General features: G+C 43.0%; 1 protein-coding gene across 1 annotated transcript in view; it reads right to left on the bottom strand.

Annotated features, from left to right (window-relative positions):
* LRRTM3 (leucine rich repeat transmembrane neuronal 3) overlaps positions 1-17,141 on the bottom strand; it is a 116,814-nt gene extending 99,673 nt beyond the window's left edge. The window contains 2 exon segments of the mRNA XM_081956210.1: positions 14,732-16,263; positions 16,635-17,141. Coding sequence (XP_081812336.1) covers positions 14,732-16,263; positions 16,635-16,638 — 1,536 coding nt within the window. The 5' untranslated portion in view covers positions 16,639-17,141.
* Between the last annotated feature and the right edge of the window lie 397 nt (positions 17,142-17,538).

Below are 17,538 nucleotides of genomic sequence, written 5' to 3'. Positions count from 1 at the left end.
GCACATCTCCTCAATAAGGCAACTCTAGGTGGCTTACAGATCATAAAAAGATATATGGAAAAGCAGTTACAATTTTAAAACTATGCAAATTTAAAAAAAAAACTCTATGCTTTACATGGGGCAGCTTTTGACATAGCCTACAAACTGTAGTAGGCCCAAAAGTGTTGAGGGACAATCTTATAACATCACTACTGCATTGGTTACCAGAGGACTTCTAGACTCAATTCATAGGAGCGGCAGTGATGTAATAGTTAGTATTACAGGCTAACTCTGATCCTAGCCAGGAGTTCAGTGCTGACCAGCTCAAGGTTGATTCAGCCTTCCATCCTTCCAAGGTTGGTGATGATTGGGGGCAATATGCTGACATTGTAAACCACCCAGAGAGTACTGTAAAGCTCTATGAGATGGTATATACTGTAAATCTTAAGTGCTATTGCTATCACTATAGTGCTGGTGATGACCTACAAAGTCCAATATGGCATAACACTAGGATACATTAGGTATTGCCTTGCCGAAGTTGAATCTGCCCATTCAGTAAGAACATTATAAAAAGACCTGCCCAAAATGTCTACTGTACTTTTAAGAGTGAGGGTGCATATTTAGAGAAAACTGAGGACATCAAATGAACTTGTCCTTTGTAAGATTGTTTTAATTATAAGGATCAATCTGGGCTCACAGTTACTAAGTAAGCTCTGTTATGCACATATAGATCAAGGCTGTATGTCTAGCAATTGACGAGTTGAGAACAGAAGTCACTTTATCTCTTCTCAAATGTTCATTTTAGTGCATTATTAAGAACACTAGTCAATTTATTCTTTAAACATATCATGATCATCTCTATCCAACAAATTTAATACAGCCAGCCAGCCAGCCAGATCTACCCCATTGACAAGAGAGAGTTGGCAAATTTTATATATTATTTATTTTAAAGCCAAGTCTGTAGGTTGCAAAACTCTCTGTGTGAAGCGTCTGGTAGGCCACAGAACATTGTTGATTAGTTTGCTTCATCTTTGGAAGTCACAACCTAAACACCTGTAATGTTTACATCAAAAGAAAAGTCTCAAGGAGGAAGGAATTCTTCCTTTTTGAACCATTCGTCCTTGAGCTAATCAGGTTCACAAGTCATATGAAAATTCACAGAATCTTAATTACAATGTACAATAAAAGTACTCTCCCAAAACACTGAGAGGAAACTTAAACATAATTGATTAATAAAAAAGACAATTCAAATAAATGAGTAAAACATGAACAGCAAAACAAAACGAAAAATGTCTGAGTACATTCTTAACTTTGGCAACAGATCTCCATTTACAGCAGAGATTCTCCACTTTAGCAATGTTAAAATGTATGCATTTCAACTCCCAAAATCCCCCAGCCAGCAATCCCAATAGCCAGCAATTCCAGTTCTGGGATTTGAAATTCACACACATCTAGAGCTAGAATCATTTAGAAAAAGTTTACTTTTTTTTTAGATATAGCAAAAATAACCTTAACCACCTTGATTTAACGAACTGGGATATAGCCAAGGTACAGTAAATTATACTTTCTTTATTGGAGAACACAGAAAACTAGATTTTGTTGCAAATCATCAGGTGAGTAGGGGAAACATACTAGCTGAGACTCAGTGCCATACATCCTCACAATAGTAGATGATTTGTTGTTGCTACATTAGAATAACATCAGAAAGAACGAGAACATTTACATCACATTTATTAAAATTAATATATTCAAAGAATATTTCCTATGTTACTTGCTTTACAAATCTATTTTCCACTCTGTTTGAATGACATATTTGTACGTAGCTAAATAAAGCTTTGTTTATTCATTAAAGGAAGAGTTAAATCCTGAAAAAAAAAAACCTAATCCTGACCTCGAGGGATCCTTCTCTATGACTTGAAGAGGTTCTCAAATGATAGAATAGAGGACCTGCGGTGTAAAGAACTTTAGAAGCTAGAAGTGGTGACATGTAGTTGGGTGGAGAGACTGTATGCACATATGAGAAAGAGGTAAACAATTGACAAAAATTCTTAATACCGTAGGTCATTGTGTGGTTCAGACCGGTTCAAACCGGATCAGACCGGTTCAAACTGGATCAGACCGGTCCAGACTGGTCCAGACCGGTTCAAACCGGTTCAAACCGGTTCAGACCGGATCACACCGGCCCAGACTGGTTCAAACCGGTTCAAACCGGTTCAAACCGTATCAGACCGGTTCAGACCGGTTCAGACCGGTTCAAACCGGATCAGACCAGTTCAGACCGGCCCAGACTGGTTCAAACCGGTTCAGACCGGATCAAACCGGCCCACACCGGTTCAAACCGGTTCAAACCGGTTCAAACCGGTTCAAACCAGATCAGACCGGTTCAAACCAGTTCAAACCGGTTCAGACCAGATCACACCAGTTCAAACCAGTTCAGACCGGTTCAAACTGGTTCAGACCGGATCAGACCGGTTCAAACCGGTTCAAACCGGATCAGACCGCTTCAAACCAGTTCAGACCGGATCAGACCGGTTCAAACCGGATCAGACCTGTTCAAACCAGCCCAGACCAGTTCAATCCGGTTCAAACCGGTTCCATCCGGTTCAAACCGGTTCAGACCGCATCAGACCGGTTCAAACCGGTTCAGACCGGATCAGACCGGTTCAGACCGGTTCAAACTAGTTCAAACCGGTTCAGACCAGATCAGACCGGTTCAAACCGGTTCAGACCGGTTCAAACCAGTTCAAACCGGATCAGACCGGTTCAAACCAGTTCAGACCAGATCAGACCAGTTCAAACCGGTTCAGACCTGTTCAAACCGGCCCAGACCAGTTCAAACCGGCCGAGACCGGTTCAAACCGGTTCAAACCGGTTCAGACCGGATCAAACCGGTTCAGACCAGTTCAAACCGGTTCAGACCGGATCAGACCGGTTCAAACCGGTTCAGACCGGATCACACCGGCCCAGACTGGTTCAAACCGGTTCAAACCGGTTCAAACCGTATCAGACCGGTTCAGACCGGTTCAGACCGGTTCAAACCGGATCAGACCAGTTCAGACCGGCCCAGACTGGTTCAAACCGGTTCAGACCGGATCAAACCGGCCCACACCGGTTCAAACCGGTTCAAACCGGTTCAAACCGGTTCAAACCAGATCAGACCGGTTCAAACCAGTTCAAACCGGTTCAGACCAGATCACACCAGTTCAAACCAGTTCAGACCGGTTCAAACTGGTTCAGACCGGATCAGACCGGTTCAAACCAGTTCAAACCGGATCAGACCGCTTCAAACCAGTTCAGACCGGATCAGACCGGTTCAAACCGGATCAGACCTGTTCAAACCAGCCCAGACCAGTTCAATCCGGTTCAAACCGGTTCCATCCGGTTCAAACCGGTTCAGACCGCATCAGACCGGTTCAAACCGGTTCAGACCGGATCAGACCGGTTCAGACCGGTTCAAACCAGTTCAAACCGGTTCAGACCAGATCAGACCGGTTCAGACCGGATCAGACCGGTTCAAACCGGTTCAGACCGGTTCAAACCGGTTCAGACCGGTTCAAACCGGATCAGACCGGTTCAAACCGGTTCAAACCGGCACAGACCGGTTCAAACCGGTTCAGACCTGTTCAAACCAGTTCAGACCAGATCAGACCAGTTCAAACCGGTTCAGACCTGTTCAAACCGGCCCAGACCAGTTCAAACCGGTTCAGACCGGTTCAAACCGGACCAGACCGGTTCAAACCGGTTCACACCGGATCAGACAAGTTCAAACCGGTTCAGACCGGATCAGACCGGTTCAAACTGGATCAAACCGGTTGAGACCGGATCAAACCAGCCCAGACCGCTTCAAACCGGTTCAAACCGGATCAGACCGGTTCATACCGGTTCAGACTGGTTCAAACCGCTTGAAACCGGATCAGACCGGTTCAAACCGGTTCAGACCGGATCAAACCGGCCGAGACCGGTTCAAACCGGTTCAGGCCGGATCAATCCGGCCCAGACCAGTTCAAACCGGTTCAAACCGGCTATGACCGGTTCAAACCGGTTATGACCGGTTCAAACCGGTTATGACCGGTTCAAACCGGTCAGACCGGTTCAAACCGGTTCAGACCGGATCAAACCGGCCCAGACCGCTTCAAACCGGTTCAAACCGGATCAGACCGGTTCATACCGGTTCAGACCTGTTCAAACCGGCCCAGACCAGTTCAAACCGGTTCAGACCGGTTCAAACCGGACCAGACCGGTTCAAACCGGTTCACACCGGATCAGACAAGTTCAAACCGGTTCAGACCGGATCAGACCGGTTCAAACTGGATCAAACCGGTTGAGACCGGATCAAACCAGCCCAGACCGCTTCAAACCGGTTCAAACCGGATCAGACCGGTTCATACCGGTTCAGACTGGTTCAAACCGCTTGAAACCGGATCAGACCGGTTCAAACCGGTTCAGACCGGATCAAACCGGCCGAGACCGGTTCAAACCGGTTCAGGCCGGATCAATCCGGCCCAGACCAGTTCAAACCGGTTCAAACCGGCTATGACCGGTTCAAACTGGTTCAGACCGGTTCAAACCAGTTCAAACCGGTTCAGACCAGATCAGACCGGTTCAAACCGGTTCAGATCGGATCAGACCAGTTGAAACCGGTTCAGACCTGTTCAAACCGGCCCAGACCAGTTCAAACCGGTTCACACCGGTTCCAACCGGTTCAGACCGGATCAGACCGGTTCAAACCGGTTCAGACCGGATCAGACCGGTTCAAACCGGTTCAGACCGGATCAGACCGGTTCAGACCGGTTCAAACCGGTTCAGACCGGATCAGACCAGTTGAAACCGGTTCAGACCTGTTCAAACCGGCCCAGACCAGTTCAAACCGGTTCACACCGGTTCAAACCGGTTCAGACTGGATCAGACCGGTTCAAACCGGTTCAGACCGGATCAGACCGGTTCAAACCGGTTCAGACCGGATCAGACCGGATCAGACCGGTTCAGACCGGTTCAAACCGGTTCAGACCGGATCAGACCGGATCAAACCGGCCCAGACCAGTTCAAACCGGTTCAAACCGGTTCAGACCGGTTCAAACCAGTTCAGACCGGATCAGACCGGTTCAAACTGGTTCAGACCGGTTCAAACCGGTTCAGACCGGTTCAAACCGGTTCAGACTGGATCAAACGAGATCAGACCGGTCCAGACTGGTCCAGACCGGTTCAAACCGGTCCAGACCGATTCAAACTGGATCAAAACGGATCAGACCGGTTCAAACCGGTTCATACTGGTTCAAACCGCTTGAAACCGGATCAGACCGGTTCAGACCGGCCCAGACCGGTTCAAACCGGCCTAGACCGGTTCAAACCGGTTCAGACCGGATCAAACCGGCTGAAACCGGTTCAAACTGGTTCAAACCGGTTCAGACCGGATCAAACCGGCCCCAACCAGTTCAAACCGGTTCAAACCGGCTATGACCGGTTCAAACCGGTTATGACCGGTTCAAACCGGTTCAGACCGGTTCAAATCGGTTCAGACCGGTTCAAACCAGTTCAGACCGGATCAGACCGGTTCAAGCCGGATCAGACCGGTTCAAACCGGTTCAGATCGGATCAGACCGGTTCAAACCGGTTCAAACCGGTTCAGACCAGTTCAAACCGGTTCAGACCGGTTCTAACTGGTTCAGACCGGTTCAAACCAGTTCAAACCGGTTCAGACCGGATCAAACCGGATCAGACCGGTTCAGACTGGTCCAGACCGGTTCAAACCGGTCCAGACCGGTTCAAACCGGTTCAGACCGGATCAAACCGGCCCAGACCGCTTCAAACCGGTTCAAACCAGATCAGACCGGTTCAAACCAGTTCAGACCGGTTCAGACCGGATCAGACCGGTTCAAACCGGTTCAGACCAGATCAGACCAGTTCAAACTGGATCAGACCGGTTCAAACCGGTTCTAACCGGTTCAGACCGGATCAGACCGGTTCAGACCGCTTCAGACCGGCCCAGACCGCTTCAAACCGGCCCAGACCGGTTCAGACCTGTTCAGACCGGTTCAAACCAGATCAGACCGGTTCAGACCGGTTCAAACCAGATCAGACCGGTCCAGACTTGATTACACACCTTTGTGTCATCCACAAAAAGACAACTCTCACCAAGCAATCCTTCTGTAATATCACTTACAAACATACGGAATAGAATAGGACTTAGGACTGAGCCTTATCATACCCTGCTTGTGAGTAGTTTGTGTTCAGATGGTGCCCCATCAGTAATCACACACTGGGACCTATCCCTGAGCCTATGTTGAAACGCCCAATGGTTAAGTCCTAGGCTGTATAGTACAACTTTTTTTAGGAGTATATTATGTGGAATTGTATCAGATGGCTTGCTAAAATCAAGATAGGCTTTGTCCACAACATAACCTTTGTCCCAAAAAATTGTGATATAGTTTAAAAAGTCAATCAGATTAATTTGACCTGATCTGCCCTCAGTAAAGCCATGCTGTTTTGGGTCCATCAGGTTGTGTGCTTTTAAATGTTTGTTAATCTTTTTTTCTGGAGTAATTCTATTAACTTCACTAAGTATAAGTATAAGTATAATCTTTATTGTCATTGTACTTAAATACAACGAAATTGGTTTTAACCTCACTGGTGCAAAATCATAACAAATAAAAAAAAGAAAGAAAAAGAAAAAAAATAGCATGTGCATGGAGTGATTGTGGTTGTATTTAAAAGTCTCACAGCCCAAGGATAGATACTATCTTTAAACCTGTTTGTTCATCGGGCTATACTTTGATGTCTTCTGCCTGATGGTAGAAGTGCAAAGAGACACTGACCAGGGTGTGAATCATCTCTGAGTATCTTCCTTACTCTGCTAAAGCAGCGAGACCTGAGGATGTCATCCAGTGGTGTCAAAGGGCAACCAATGGCTTCTAGTGCTGAATTGATCACTCTCTGTAGTACCTTCCTGTCCAAGCTGTTAAACCAGCATACCATACTGTAATGTAGTATGTGAGGACACTTTCTATGGTGGACCGATAGAAAGAGGTCATCAGCCATTGTTCCACCTGATTTTTTTGCAGGACACTAAGGAAATGAAGTCTCTACTACACATGTTAAGCTCACTGGTCTATAGTTATAATGTACCTATGGTATATTGAGTGATCCATGACTGCAGAAAAAAAGGAGAATGTTTAGTGTATGTTTACTATATCTGAAAGACAAATATGAGAATTTCAGATATCATACATTTGGCTGACAAGAGTCCAGCTTTTTGATTTCTGATTTTGTTTCTGAATGCTATGTCATTCTATGCTATGCTATGCTTTTTCTGATTATTATTTTGTTGGTCCAATATAAAAGTAAAGGCATGTTAAAGCAGTAAATAAATCTTGGCCTAATGTGTATATGTGCACTACATTTTTTATACATTGGTAAGTTTTTTTCAGATGCACCAGTTTTCCCATCTGTTTATAGGAGTGCATGTCAAGTCTTCATATATTATAAGCTAAGGTTAAGGCACCTGGCTAGAACTTGGGAGGCACCTGGCTAGAACTTGGGAGATGGTGAGTTCTAGTCCTTCCTTAAGCAATGGGCATGAAGCTGGTTGGGTGACCCTGGGCCAGTCCCTCTCTCTCAGCCCAACTCTCATCATTTTAAGTTATTTATAAAAATATGAAGACAAGATAAACAAATCTGAACAAATGAGGGTTGTAATTTTCAGTTTCTGTAAAATATCAAGCCTCCAATAAAAACAGGTTAATACCACTTCTGTGTCTACAGTTTTTAAGTAAGATTTTACCTCTTTGGTGCCCTAGTTTAGTTTACATCTCTAATGCAGGAGAGCATGTGCTTTTAGTGTGATTGAAGCAGGGGGTGGAGGAAAATGAGATGACTCAAATTTATAATTTCTGAAGGAGAGCAAAGCAGCAACCAAAGTATAAGGAGCTATCAGTGTCATCTGCTTTATTTAATATTGCCACTGGATGTCACTACTTTTCTGTGAAAATTTGGTTGTTAGAATATTTATCTAAATATGTGTACCTATCATAAAGATCACTAGTGAATTATATTAGGGTTAGTATAAAGTAATTATCCCCAGCACTCATTTTGGAGTCTCTATGAATATACATTTGCCTTTCGTTTTTAGTTTAGTTTACTAAGTGAAAATAATTCATTAAAACTGTCTGTAATAACTAATTGGGAATAGCAATGCTCACATTGATAGTTTCACTCATATGACTGCTGTGTACTGGGGTATATCTGAAATTATTTTAATTTACAGTATAGCGTGTACTACTTAGTTCACACTTTCTAAACTTTTTCTTCTCTTCCATTGGATCAATGTTGATGCCTGGAGATTGCATGGATTAATCCACACAGTTTTATTGGCAATATTTTGCCAAGTGGTTTTGCCATTGCTTCCTTCTTAGGGCTGAGAGAAAGTGACTGGCCAAGGTCACTCAATTGACCATGCATAAAATGGGACTAGAACTCATTTCCTCTCAGTTTCTAACATGGGTTCTTTAATTACGTCATCCACTGGCTCTCTAAACTTGTATAGAAGTGGAAATAATTTCCAGGGAGCATTTCCTTTTCACTGAAAACTGAATTGATGTCTTCAAGGAAGACATTTAGGAATATGTATGCAATAGAAAAACATGTGTGCTTTTGGTGCTCCATGAGTTAAGTCAATCTTTCAATGATTTGGTAGTTGTTAAAATCCTAGTGACTTCTACTATTGGCATACAACAGCTTGCAGATGTTGTGGCAATCTAGTTTCAGCAGGACAGGGAATGAAAGAGCAACGTTGTTCATTTTTCATTTCTGTTTCCTGGCCTGGGGCAATTTGCAATTTGCGAATTGAAAATCTGTCACAATCTGGCAATAACGTCCCTCCCAATCCTTCCTTTTATTAATTCACTAGTAATGTTAAATTAAGGGATGCAATGGCTGAGTGGCTAAGATGCTGAGATCGATCAGAAAGGTCGGCAGTTCAGCGGTTCGAATCCCTAGCACCACGTAACAGAGTAAGCTCCCGTTACTTGTCCCAGCTTCTGCCAACCTAGCAATTCGAAAGCATGTAAAAATGCAAGTAGAAAAATAGGAACCACCTTTGATGGGAAGGCAATTTAGTTTAGTCATGCGGGCCACATGACCATGGAGACATCTTCGGACAGCTGTGGCTCTTTGGCTTTGAAACAGAGATGAGTACCGCCCCCCTAGAGTCAGGAATGACTAGCCCATCTGTGCGAGGGGAACCTTTACTTCAATGTTAAATTATAATATTGGAGAGTTCAAGATTCTAAGATAATTTTTTATAGAATTGGACACAGGATCTCCAAGATCAGATTTTCTCCTCCATGAGCAGACCACTTGTGGGGTTGCAGATCCAATCTATTGGGGTGGGGATGGGGAGGCAATGAACACCTTTCCAAGTAGGAACAAAATGCTGAGGGGCTGAAAGACAAGTTGGGAGCTCATGAAAGAGTTAAAGGAATGGGATTTCTAGCTAGTTTACATCCTGAGGCATTTAAGACTGAAGCTTTGTTCATATTTCACATGTAGTAGCACTGGAGTAACTTTGACTTCTAGTTGAATAAGACTTGAGCCAATTCTTCCTCTTAAAAATAGAACTATGTAGAATCACATGAAAAAGAAGGCATTTCTATACCATTCCATGAAGTCAATTGAGACTCCATCGATTTCCTAATTTACAAATAAGAAGGATGTTTTGGTTCTTGGAGTAAAAGATGGGCAACCTGAATCCATGCAACGTATGTGTTTTGTCCTAGCTCAAGAGGTCTCTCCAAGCAATTTAGATCCTTTGTATGACTTAGCCCCTCTTTCCTGCTGATGAGAGATAGAGAGAATGTGTGTGAGAAAAAGGGTGCATCAGAAGTTGGAAAAGGGGAATGACTAACTTTGGCATTTCAAAGTTCAGCACTTAATTGCTCTCCTTTTCCTCAGTTCCCATTGCTGAAGGGGTGGTGGTGGTAAAATGGACATAGTGTCAGTTGCATCATCACAATTGCTTTCTTGGGTTTTTTTAAAACCATATTTTGTGATTCCTCTGTTTGTAAATCATATTCTTGGTATATTTTGGAACCTACCTTCCTTGACATTTTACTTGTGTTGAGAGAGTTGGGAGGTTTGGCTAATCAATTGTTCAAATATTTGTCCTTACTAATTAAGAATCAGACACAGTACATTGGACTAGAAACCAACTCCACAGGAAGGTTATAACTACTTTTCTTGAGATTAATAACAGAATCTTGAAAATCTAATTGTACCATGTCTCCTCCTCCTTCTTATACCCTAGTGAAAGAAACGTCTGTCTATGTCACTTCTGAATTTTAACTTGTTTGTCAGGACTTAAAAAAATAAGCCCTTTTTACCTAAACAAGAATGATTCTTCCATATTTCTGCCAAGGCCATCTTCCTTACTTTCTATATTATGTTGTCCTTGAATTAGTTACGAGCTGCTCTAGTTTAAAATAGATAAGTCAAGGATATGGGAAGAGGGGAGGGGATAAAAAAGTCAACATGGGAACTGCAACTACTGTATGTGATTAAGGTTGCATTCCATGTTTATGTGTATTAACACAGGTAATTTTTAAAAATATGATGTTCTTGCTTTCTATTAAGTACTTGGTCTTTGCGTCCTGTCTCCTACTTCTGTCTTTCATGCCATATCTCTGCTTTCATAGTCTTTCCTCAAGCACATTCCCAGTTCTCTTCTTCTTGGCAAACATATATGATGTGTTTCCATGAATTCTCCTTGCTAATACTATTTACTCCAATTTATGTAGATTTGCCCACTTGGAAGTGATTTCCCTACCCATTTTAGCTTTATTATATTACAAAGGAGAAAATAAATGATTGGGGCAATGGCCAATTATCTTCATGAAGGATTTTTGAATTTATACAGTAAGTTGGATGAGGAATACCCCTCGGTATAGCCCATAATAGACTTTGTTAGTCCAAGTAGTATTGGCTCTAATCAATTACCCTTTAATTTTCAAAGGTGATGGATGAATGGCAGGTCTGCATTAATTTTAGATTGATAATGAATTGTGTGTAAGTTTTGTCTTTACCTGGGAATTGATATACCTTGAAGACTTTGAAATAGATTTATATCTGGTTATAATTTCCTTTTTCTTCTGATCTTATTAGTTCTATTCTCCTTAAAAAACTTTCCATTTATTTGCTTCATCTTAATGAATGTAGTAGCTAGAGTTTGTTATGAAAATTATTTTAGTGTTTCTCAACCTTGGTGACTTTAAAATGTGTGGACTTCAATCCCAGAATTCCTCAGCCAGAAAACCTGGCTGGGGAATTCTGGGAGTTGAACTCTACTAGTATTAAAATCAACAAGGTTGGGAAATTGCTGTATCTTAATCTTTTCTCCTCCCATTAACAATATATATAATAACATACCTTGTGTAGGTGTTTCCTCATAAATATACATAGATGTGCAGAAATCACTGCATTAGCATGTCAAGAAAAATGCATTTACCTTTGCTGCCGTATTTGTAATTTTGCAATCTTTTACTGGGCCAGTTTTTCCCATGAGGAAATAATGGCTTTGGAGTAATGTTTGTATCCCCCAAGATATAGCAGAGCTGTGTGTCCATCATCCCCATTAATGAGGCAGGAGAACGTTAATTCCATTTTAATAAACATAGGTTGATGTTCAGAGGTGGTATTCAGCCGGTTCAGACTGGTTCACCTGAACCGGTAGTGGAAATAGCCAGTAGGCCTGCCCCCCTGCCCTATTTAGGGATGTTTTTGAGGCCAGGTGCATGCGCAGAAGGCACACGTGCAAACAAAGCGCATGCATGGAAGGCCAGGAGTATGCACAGAAGGTGCGCACATGGGGCGAACCAGTGGTACCAAAATGTAAAACCCACCGCTGGTGATATTGTGCAAAACAGTTCAAGATTCCCAGGTATTACTTAGCTCGACATAAGAGGATTGGAGCTGCAGTTCTCCCTCTCCCTGTGTCAAGCTGTTACCTGCCAGAATCCCTTCTGCTGCCCACCATGAAAGCTATGTGAAAGGGACCTGTGTTCATCTTGGTAAGACACAGTATGGAAAACCATTGGCTACCTTTTGCCTTTTTATACAAAATAATGAATTAAAACATTATTTTCAGTTTTCAGCACCTGGATCCAATTGTATTAAATGTTGCTTGTTTTAAGAATTCTGTAGATCGAGGTTATTGGCACAGTTTGGTGCAAGCTGCACAATCAGCCAGCAGAAAACTGTAGCCATAATAATACACTCATCTGCATATCTAAACACAAGAGGTCCTTCCAGTGAAAATACAGTTAATTGACTTTCTATATGCCCGGATATTATTTTTCCCATATTAATTCTGCCTTGTTAGGATGAGGAGCCATTAACATTAATATGCCACTCTTTGACATTTGTCAAACATCAATATTCTCATCAGTTTTCTTTTAAAAAATCCCTCCCACCTCCGACAACTTCTCAAATAGCACATTATTCTACTCTTGAGTTTTCTGCATAGGAGACTACAGGCCTATTTTGAAGGCGTTTCCTTCAAAAATATACTATATTCAAATTCCCTCCCCGCATTTGCTTTTCAGCATAATGGAAAACTTGAAGACTTGGAAAAAATATTGCCATGTTTTCATATCAAAATGGTCTCTGCCAAGCATGCTGAAGTATGCAATTAATTAAAATTAAGAGTCAGAAGCTAGACGAATATTTTTAGTGCATCATTCTTGATAATATTATTATTATTATTTTACATTTTGAATATAAACAACTAGTGGTATAACCAATAACCATATACAGGGTATATAGATATCTTTAGTGTTCAAGATTTTTTCAGCAAGCCAAGGTGTATATATATACATTTAGTTACATGTTAGTTCTTTGATGGCACACGGTATACATCTTTATGGTCATGTAGTATCTATTTCAGAAAGGCTATAAAGTATTAGAAAATCACATGTATTGTATAAAGTAATCTATGCATATTTGGTCAATTTGGCTGAATTATTTGATTCTCAGCTTTCAACAAATGTATGTTTCATATTATGAAGCAGATTTGCTTCCTTTCCACTTCTTTCTCATTTAAAAAAAAACCATTTTATTACCTGAAAGTCACATTAAGATAGACGTGCTCACATTGCTGGAACATTTTGGGGTGATTTTATTTATTCCCCCCCCCCCCCGAAAATCAGGGATGGAGAGAGAATATGGATGCTTTTTTTCTAGATTGCTGCAGTACATCTGCTTTATAGAACCCACCCCCCTCTCTCTCCCAAGTGGTCAGAAATGGGCAGCGTACAAAGCTAAATCAAGTTATGCAATAGAGGTAGCAAAGTTCTTCACCACCTATTATAAACAAATAAAACTATCTCTGCAAGGGACTCATTGGCAGTAATTTGTAAGTAAATACCAAGAGGAGACATCAGGGCCCATTTTAAAATTCTCAGAACAATTTGAGGTGGATGCCCTGAATTATCAGTGCCCATCATGATTCCCATCACCAATACATTAAAAGATAAATAAAACATGTCTATAAAACGCAATTCAGCACTGATTTATCCTTTCCTCCCATGATTTGCCTATCGATCCATTGACTTTTCCTAAAGAGAATCCTTCGGATGTGTTTTCCCTTAGATTGGCAAACGTCCCAGTTTCCCTGCTAGCTTCTCCCTGTTGCTGTGCTGTATTTAAAATGTAGCCCCATTCAGCTTTCTAAAATGCCCAAAACGGCACATGGCATAATTGAAACCACTGAAGACAATGTTGCATTTTTTGAAGGAAGAAAAATGACGGGTTTAAGGACTCCATCGTCAATCACCTTAATGTCTTTGACACAGATGAAAGCAGAATATCTAATGAGCTACTGAGCAAGTCTATGCCGGAAGTGGCTCTAGCCTTTGCAACTGTACATTTTCAGCTCCTCTAAATGCATCAGTTTAGGAATTTTTGGAGCCCTTGTTTAATGAATGCCTTTTGACTATTTTCTGAAAGGAGAGACACACTAGCTAGCATTTTTGATTTAAAACCACACAGATAGTTTTCAATTAGAAGTTATCAGTTCTGCAAACTGTACTGTGATAAGAGCTGCACAGTGAATCTTACCCTGTTCCACCCCTTCTTTGATTCCTTATGAAGGTGTGATTCCCACCCACCCCTTCACTTAGCCCCCCTTGCTTTCCTCCACCCTGGATAGCTCTGGAGGCTGCTTTAACACCAGGCTTTTAGATGCTTTAGATGCACTAGATAGAAATCAAGCATTCTCCCAGGGTTCTGCCTGCACCATCCTAAGCCTAAGCAAGTCCTGGAATGTATATGACGCTAACAACACACCTGGCATTTTAGATTGCCCTTGAAACATGTGGTGAATTTCAGCATTCTGTTTACTTCTGCACCGTTCTTCCCCATTCCTTCTTTGCATGCAAACATGTTGCCTAGGGAAGAGACCCTTCCATGTTTGAATGGGAAAAACCCAGCACTGCAGCTGTTTTGGATGTGCAAGAAAAGTTTTCTGTCTGTGGGTAAAATAATCAAACAGATAAAAAAAGTAAAGTGGCTGCACAATAGAGGCTGGGTAAACCTGAACTCAGACTTCATATGGTTCCTTGTGAAAGGAGGAAAGCTTTTTTTTTTAAGGCATAAAGGGAAGACTGGCCTGCACTGACTGGAGGACACCTGATATGACAGGTATGTAGCTGAAAAGTGAAAGAAGTTCAACCCAAACAGTATTTGAAAATACAAGAGTGGTTCTTACCTCGCATTCTCTGGAGCCTCCCTTGCTGTACGTACAAGGTCCCGTCCCATTCAGCAACATCTCGCTGGTCTCACTGTTGGTGGGCTTATAATCAACATAAAATTCCTGGGTCGTTGGAGTCATCTGCTTCAGCGACTGTCGTTTCTTTTTCCTGTGCCGTCGCATTAGCGAGCGTTGCTGCAGTTGCTTCATGCTGGCAGGGTAGCGCTTCCAGGACACGTAGATGACCAGCAGAATCACAAGCACGGACAAGAAGAGGGCCACGCTCCCAGCAATAATTTTATGGAAGGAGATCTGCTCGGTGCTGTTCTCGGGCCCTGCGCTGGCCTCGGGGATTTCTGTGGTGGGAGGCAGGGGGGGCTGGCTGTCATGCTTAGGCCGAATGACCTTTGGTTTAAAGGTGGGCTTGGGGGGAGCCTGTGGCATGTCAAACCTCTCTGTAGTACTTTTGCCACAGATGCTATAATTTTTCACGGCATCTATAACATTCACCCCTTGCAGCTCTTTGGGGCTGGCGCAAATAATTGTATTTTCCCTCAGCCCTTTGAAACTTTTAAGCCAGTTTACCAGGGAACAAATGTTTCTGCTGCATTCCCATATATTCCCAGCGAGGCTGATGTCGTTCAGAGATATCCAGGAATCCAAAATCTCTTGGCCAATAAATGTAAGCTTGTTGGAATCCAGGTTGAGGCGTTGCAAATTGGGCACACACTGGAAAACGCTCGGTCCACTGAAAGCTTCTATTTCATTTCCCGATAAATCAAGCCTTTGTAACGAGCTCCAAGTCCAAGACATGGTTTGTCCTATAACACTGATTTTATTCCACTGTAAATAAAGGTTCTGTAGGCTGACCAGCCTTGGAAAAAGTGCCAAGTTAAGCTTAGAAAATTGATTGTGCTCCAGGTGCAGCTCTTTCAGTCTGATCATGCCAGCAAAGACATTCCTTGCAAGGCTTCGGATCCTGTTGTAACCCAGATCTAAGAGTTCCAGGTTCCTACAGTCCTGGAAAATCCGGACGGGGATCGTTCTCAAGGAATTGGACCTCAGGTGTAAACTCAGCAGCTTCCTTAAGCCTCTGAATTGTTCTGCTCCCAGGGAATGCAGCTGATTATAGGAGAGATCCAAATTTCGGAGGTTTGTTACCGGTCTGAAGGTGTTGTTAAGAAAAAAGGCAATTCTGTTGGAACTCAGAATCAACTCTTTCAGTCTGCGTATTCCATTGAAAGCATTTTCATCGATGCTGCCGATATGATTGTGGTCTAAGTAGAGCCAGGTGAGTTGATTAAGACCTTTGAATTGGTTGTATTTTAGTTTCTGAAGGCTGTTATATCGCAAGGACAAACCTAAACAACCAGCTGATATACTGGAGGGTATCTCTTGCAATTTCTGGGACTCACAATATACCATTTTGCCTTCACACCTACAGCCCTTAGGGCATCCTCGCTCAGCAGACGAAAGCATTGTCAGTAACACAGTGGGAGCTATTACCAGGGCTACTGCTGATCCGCTCAGTAGCCTGAATACATGGAAACCTGGAAATAGAAATAACTTAGAAAAGTTATCCCCCCAAAAAAAACAGTCCAAATATTTGTCAGTCATGCTCAGAAATGCTACTACAATAAAAAGGAACAACCCCCCTGCAGAAGAAGTACTTTGCAAGCAGTTTTATTTTACGCCCTCCCCCCCATAACCCACCCATCCCTATCCTATTTTAAGGCAACAAATCTAATAAAAGAGAAGGAAAGGACCGGCGTAAGCCAGGCAGACTGGCCAAACCGAATCACACACTGAAATGTTATCTCCAGTCGTAGCTTGCACAGAGGCCAATCTACGGAGTGATTAATACAGAAGCATTGCAGGGACTGCTGTAGGCTTACTAGAAAGGAATAAAATGGAAACATACCCATCCTTTGTCTTTTCAAAGGTCGTCCTTAGCGCTTTTGCTTTTTCCTAGGGGCCACAAACATGACAGCCCCTGCCAGCTGTTCTTTGGTGAGTCAAGGGTTGCGGAGACCCAGGAAGCAAAATGGGACCTCCTGGGAAATGGACCGATTTTGGATCATTATCCTTTGCCAGGCATGCAGAAGATCCCAGGAGCAAATAAATCCCAATCCAGCATTTGCAGCAGAAAGTCAAGCTCTTCCTAGCCGACGGGGTCTTCATGGGTGATGTGGTCTGGAAGCTTTACATGGTAGACTCGGCTTCTTTAAAAACCACCCCGTGCAAAGCTTGAGAGGTTCCTCCAAGTGACGCCCGGCTGTCTGGATTCACCCATCTGTATTCCACTGGGCAGCAGCTCTCAGAGCCTTGCACCCTCAATCCGGCTGAGGAAGCTGCTGCGTTGAAGCAGGGAAGCCAGGATGACCCGGTACAATGAACAAGCACTGTTCACTTCTGCATCCTGTCACTCTGAAAGCTTCTCTGACTGTTGCTTTGGTTTTGGTAAATGCAGTTCTTATGTAAAGCTGCCCCCAGTGGTGAAGAATATTATGGGCATGTGCAGAAATGCCTCCTTTCTTTTCTCTCTCCCTCCCCCTTCTCCCCCCCTGGTCTTTTTTTCAATCTTGCAAATGAATTAGCTCCGTGCTGGGAAATGAGTGATTGTTCGGGGTCACTAAATAGCAGCATACTGGACAACCTCACCGTGCTCTAGTGAAACAGTAGTTTTGGCTGCACCCTCCCCCCCACATCTTAGATAATTTAGCCGTTCCTTTTTGTGTTCAGCATCTGCTGCTGGGACTTTTAGCGAGCATGAAGCACAATTGTCACTTTTCATTTAGGCATTGAAAGCAGCGCACAAGTAACAC

The sequence above is a fragment of the Natrix helvetica genome (assembly GCF_964273705.1).
Source record: "Natrix helvetica genome assembly, chromosome: 5".
Classification (NCBI taxonomy): domain Eukaryota; kingdom Metazoa; phylum Chordata; class Lepidosauria; order Squamata; family Natricidae; genus Natrix; species Natrix helvetica.
Note: the sequence above shows the minus strand (reverse complement) of the source record. Positions and strands in the feature narration are given on the sequence as shown.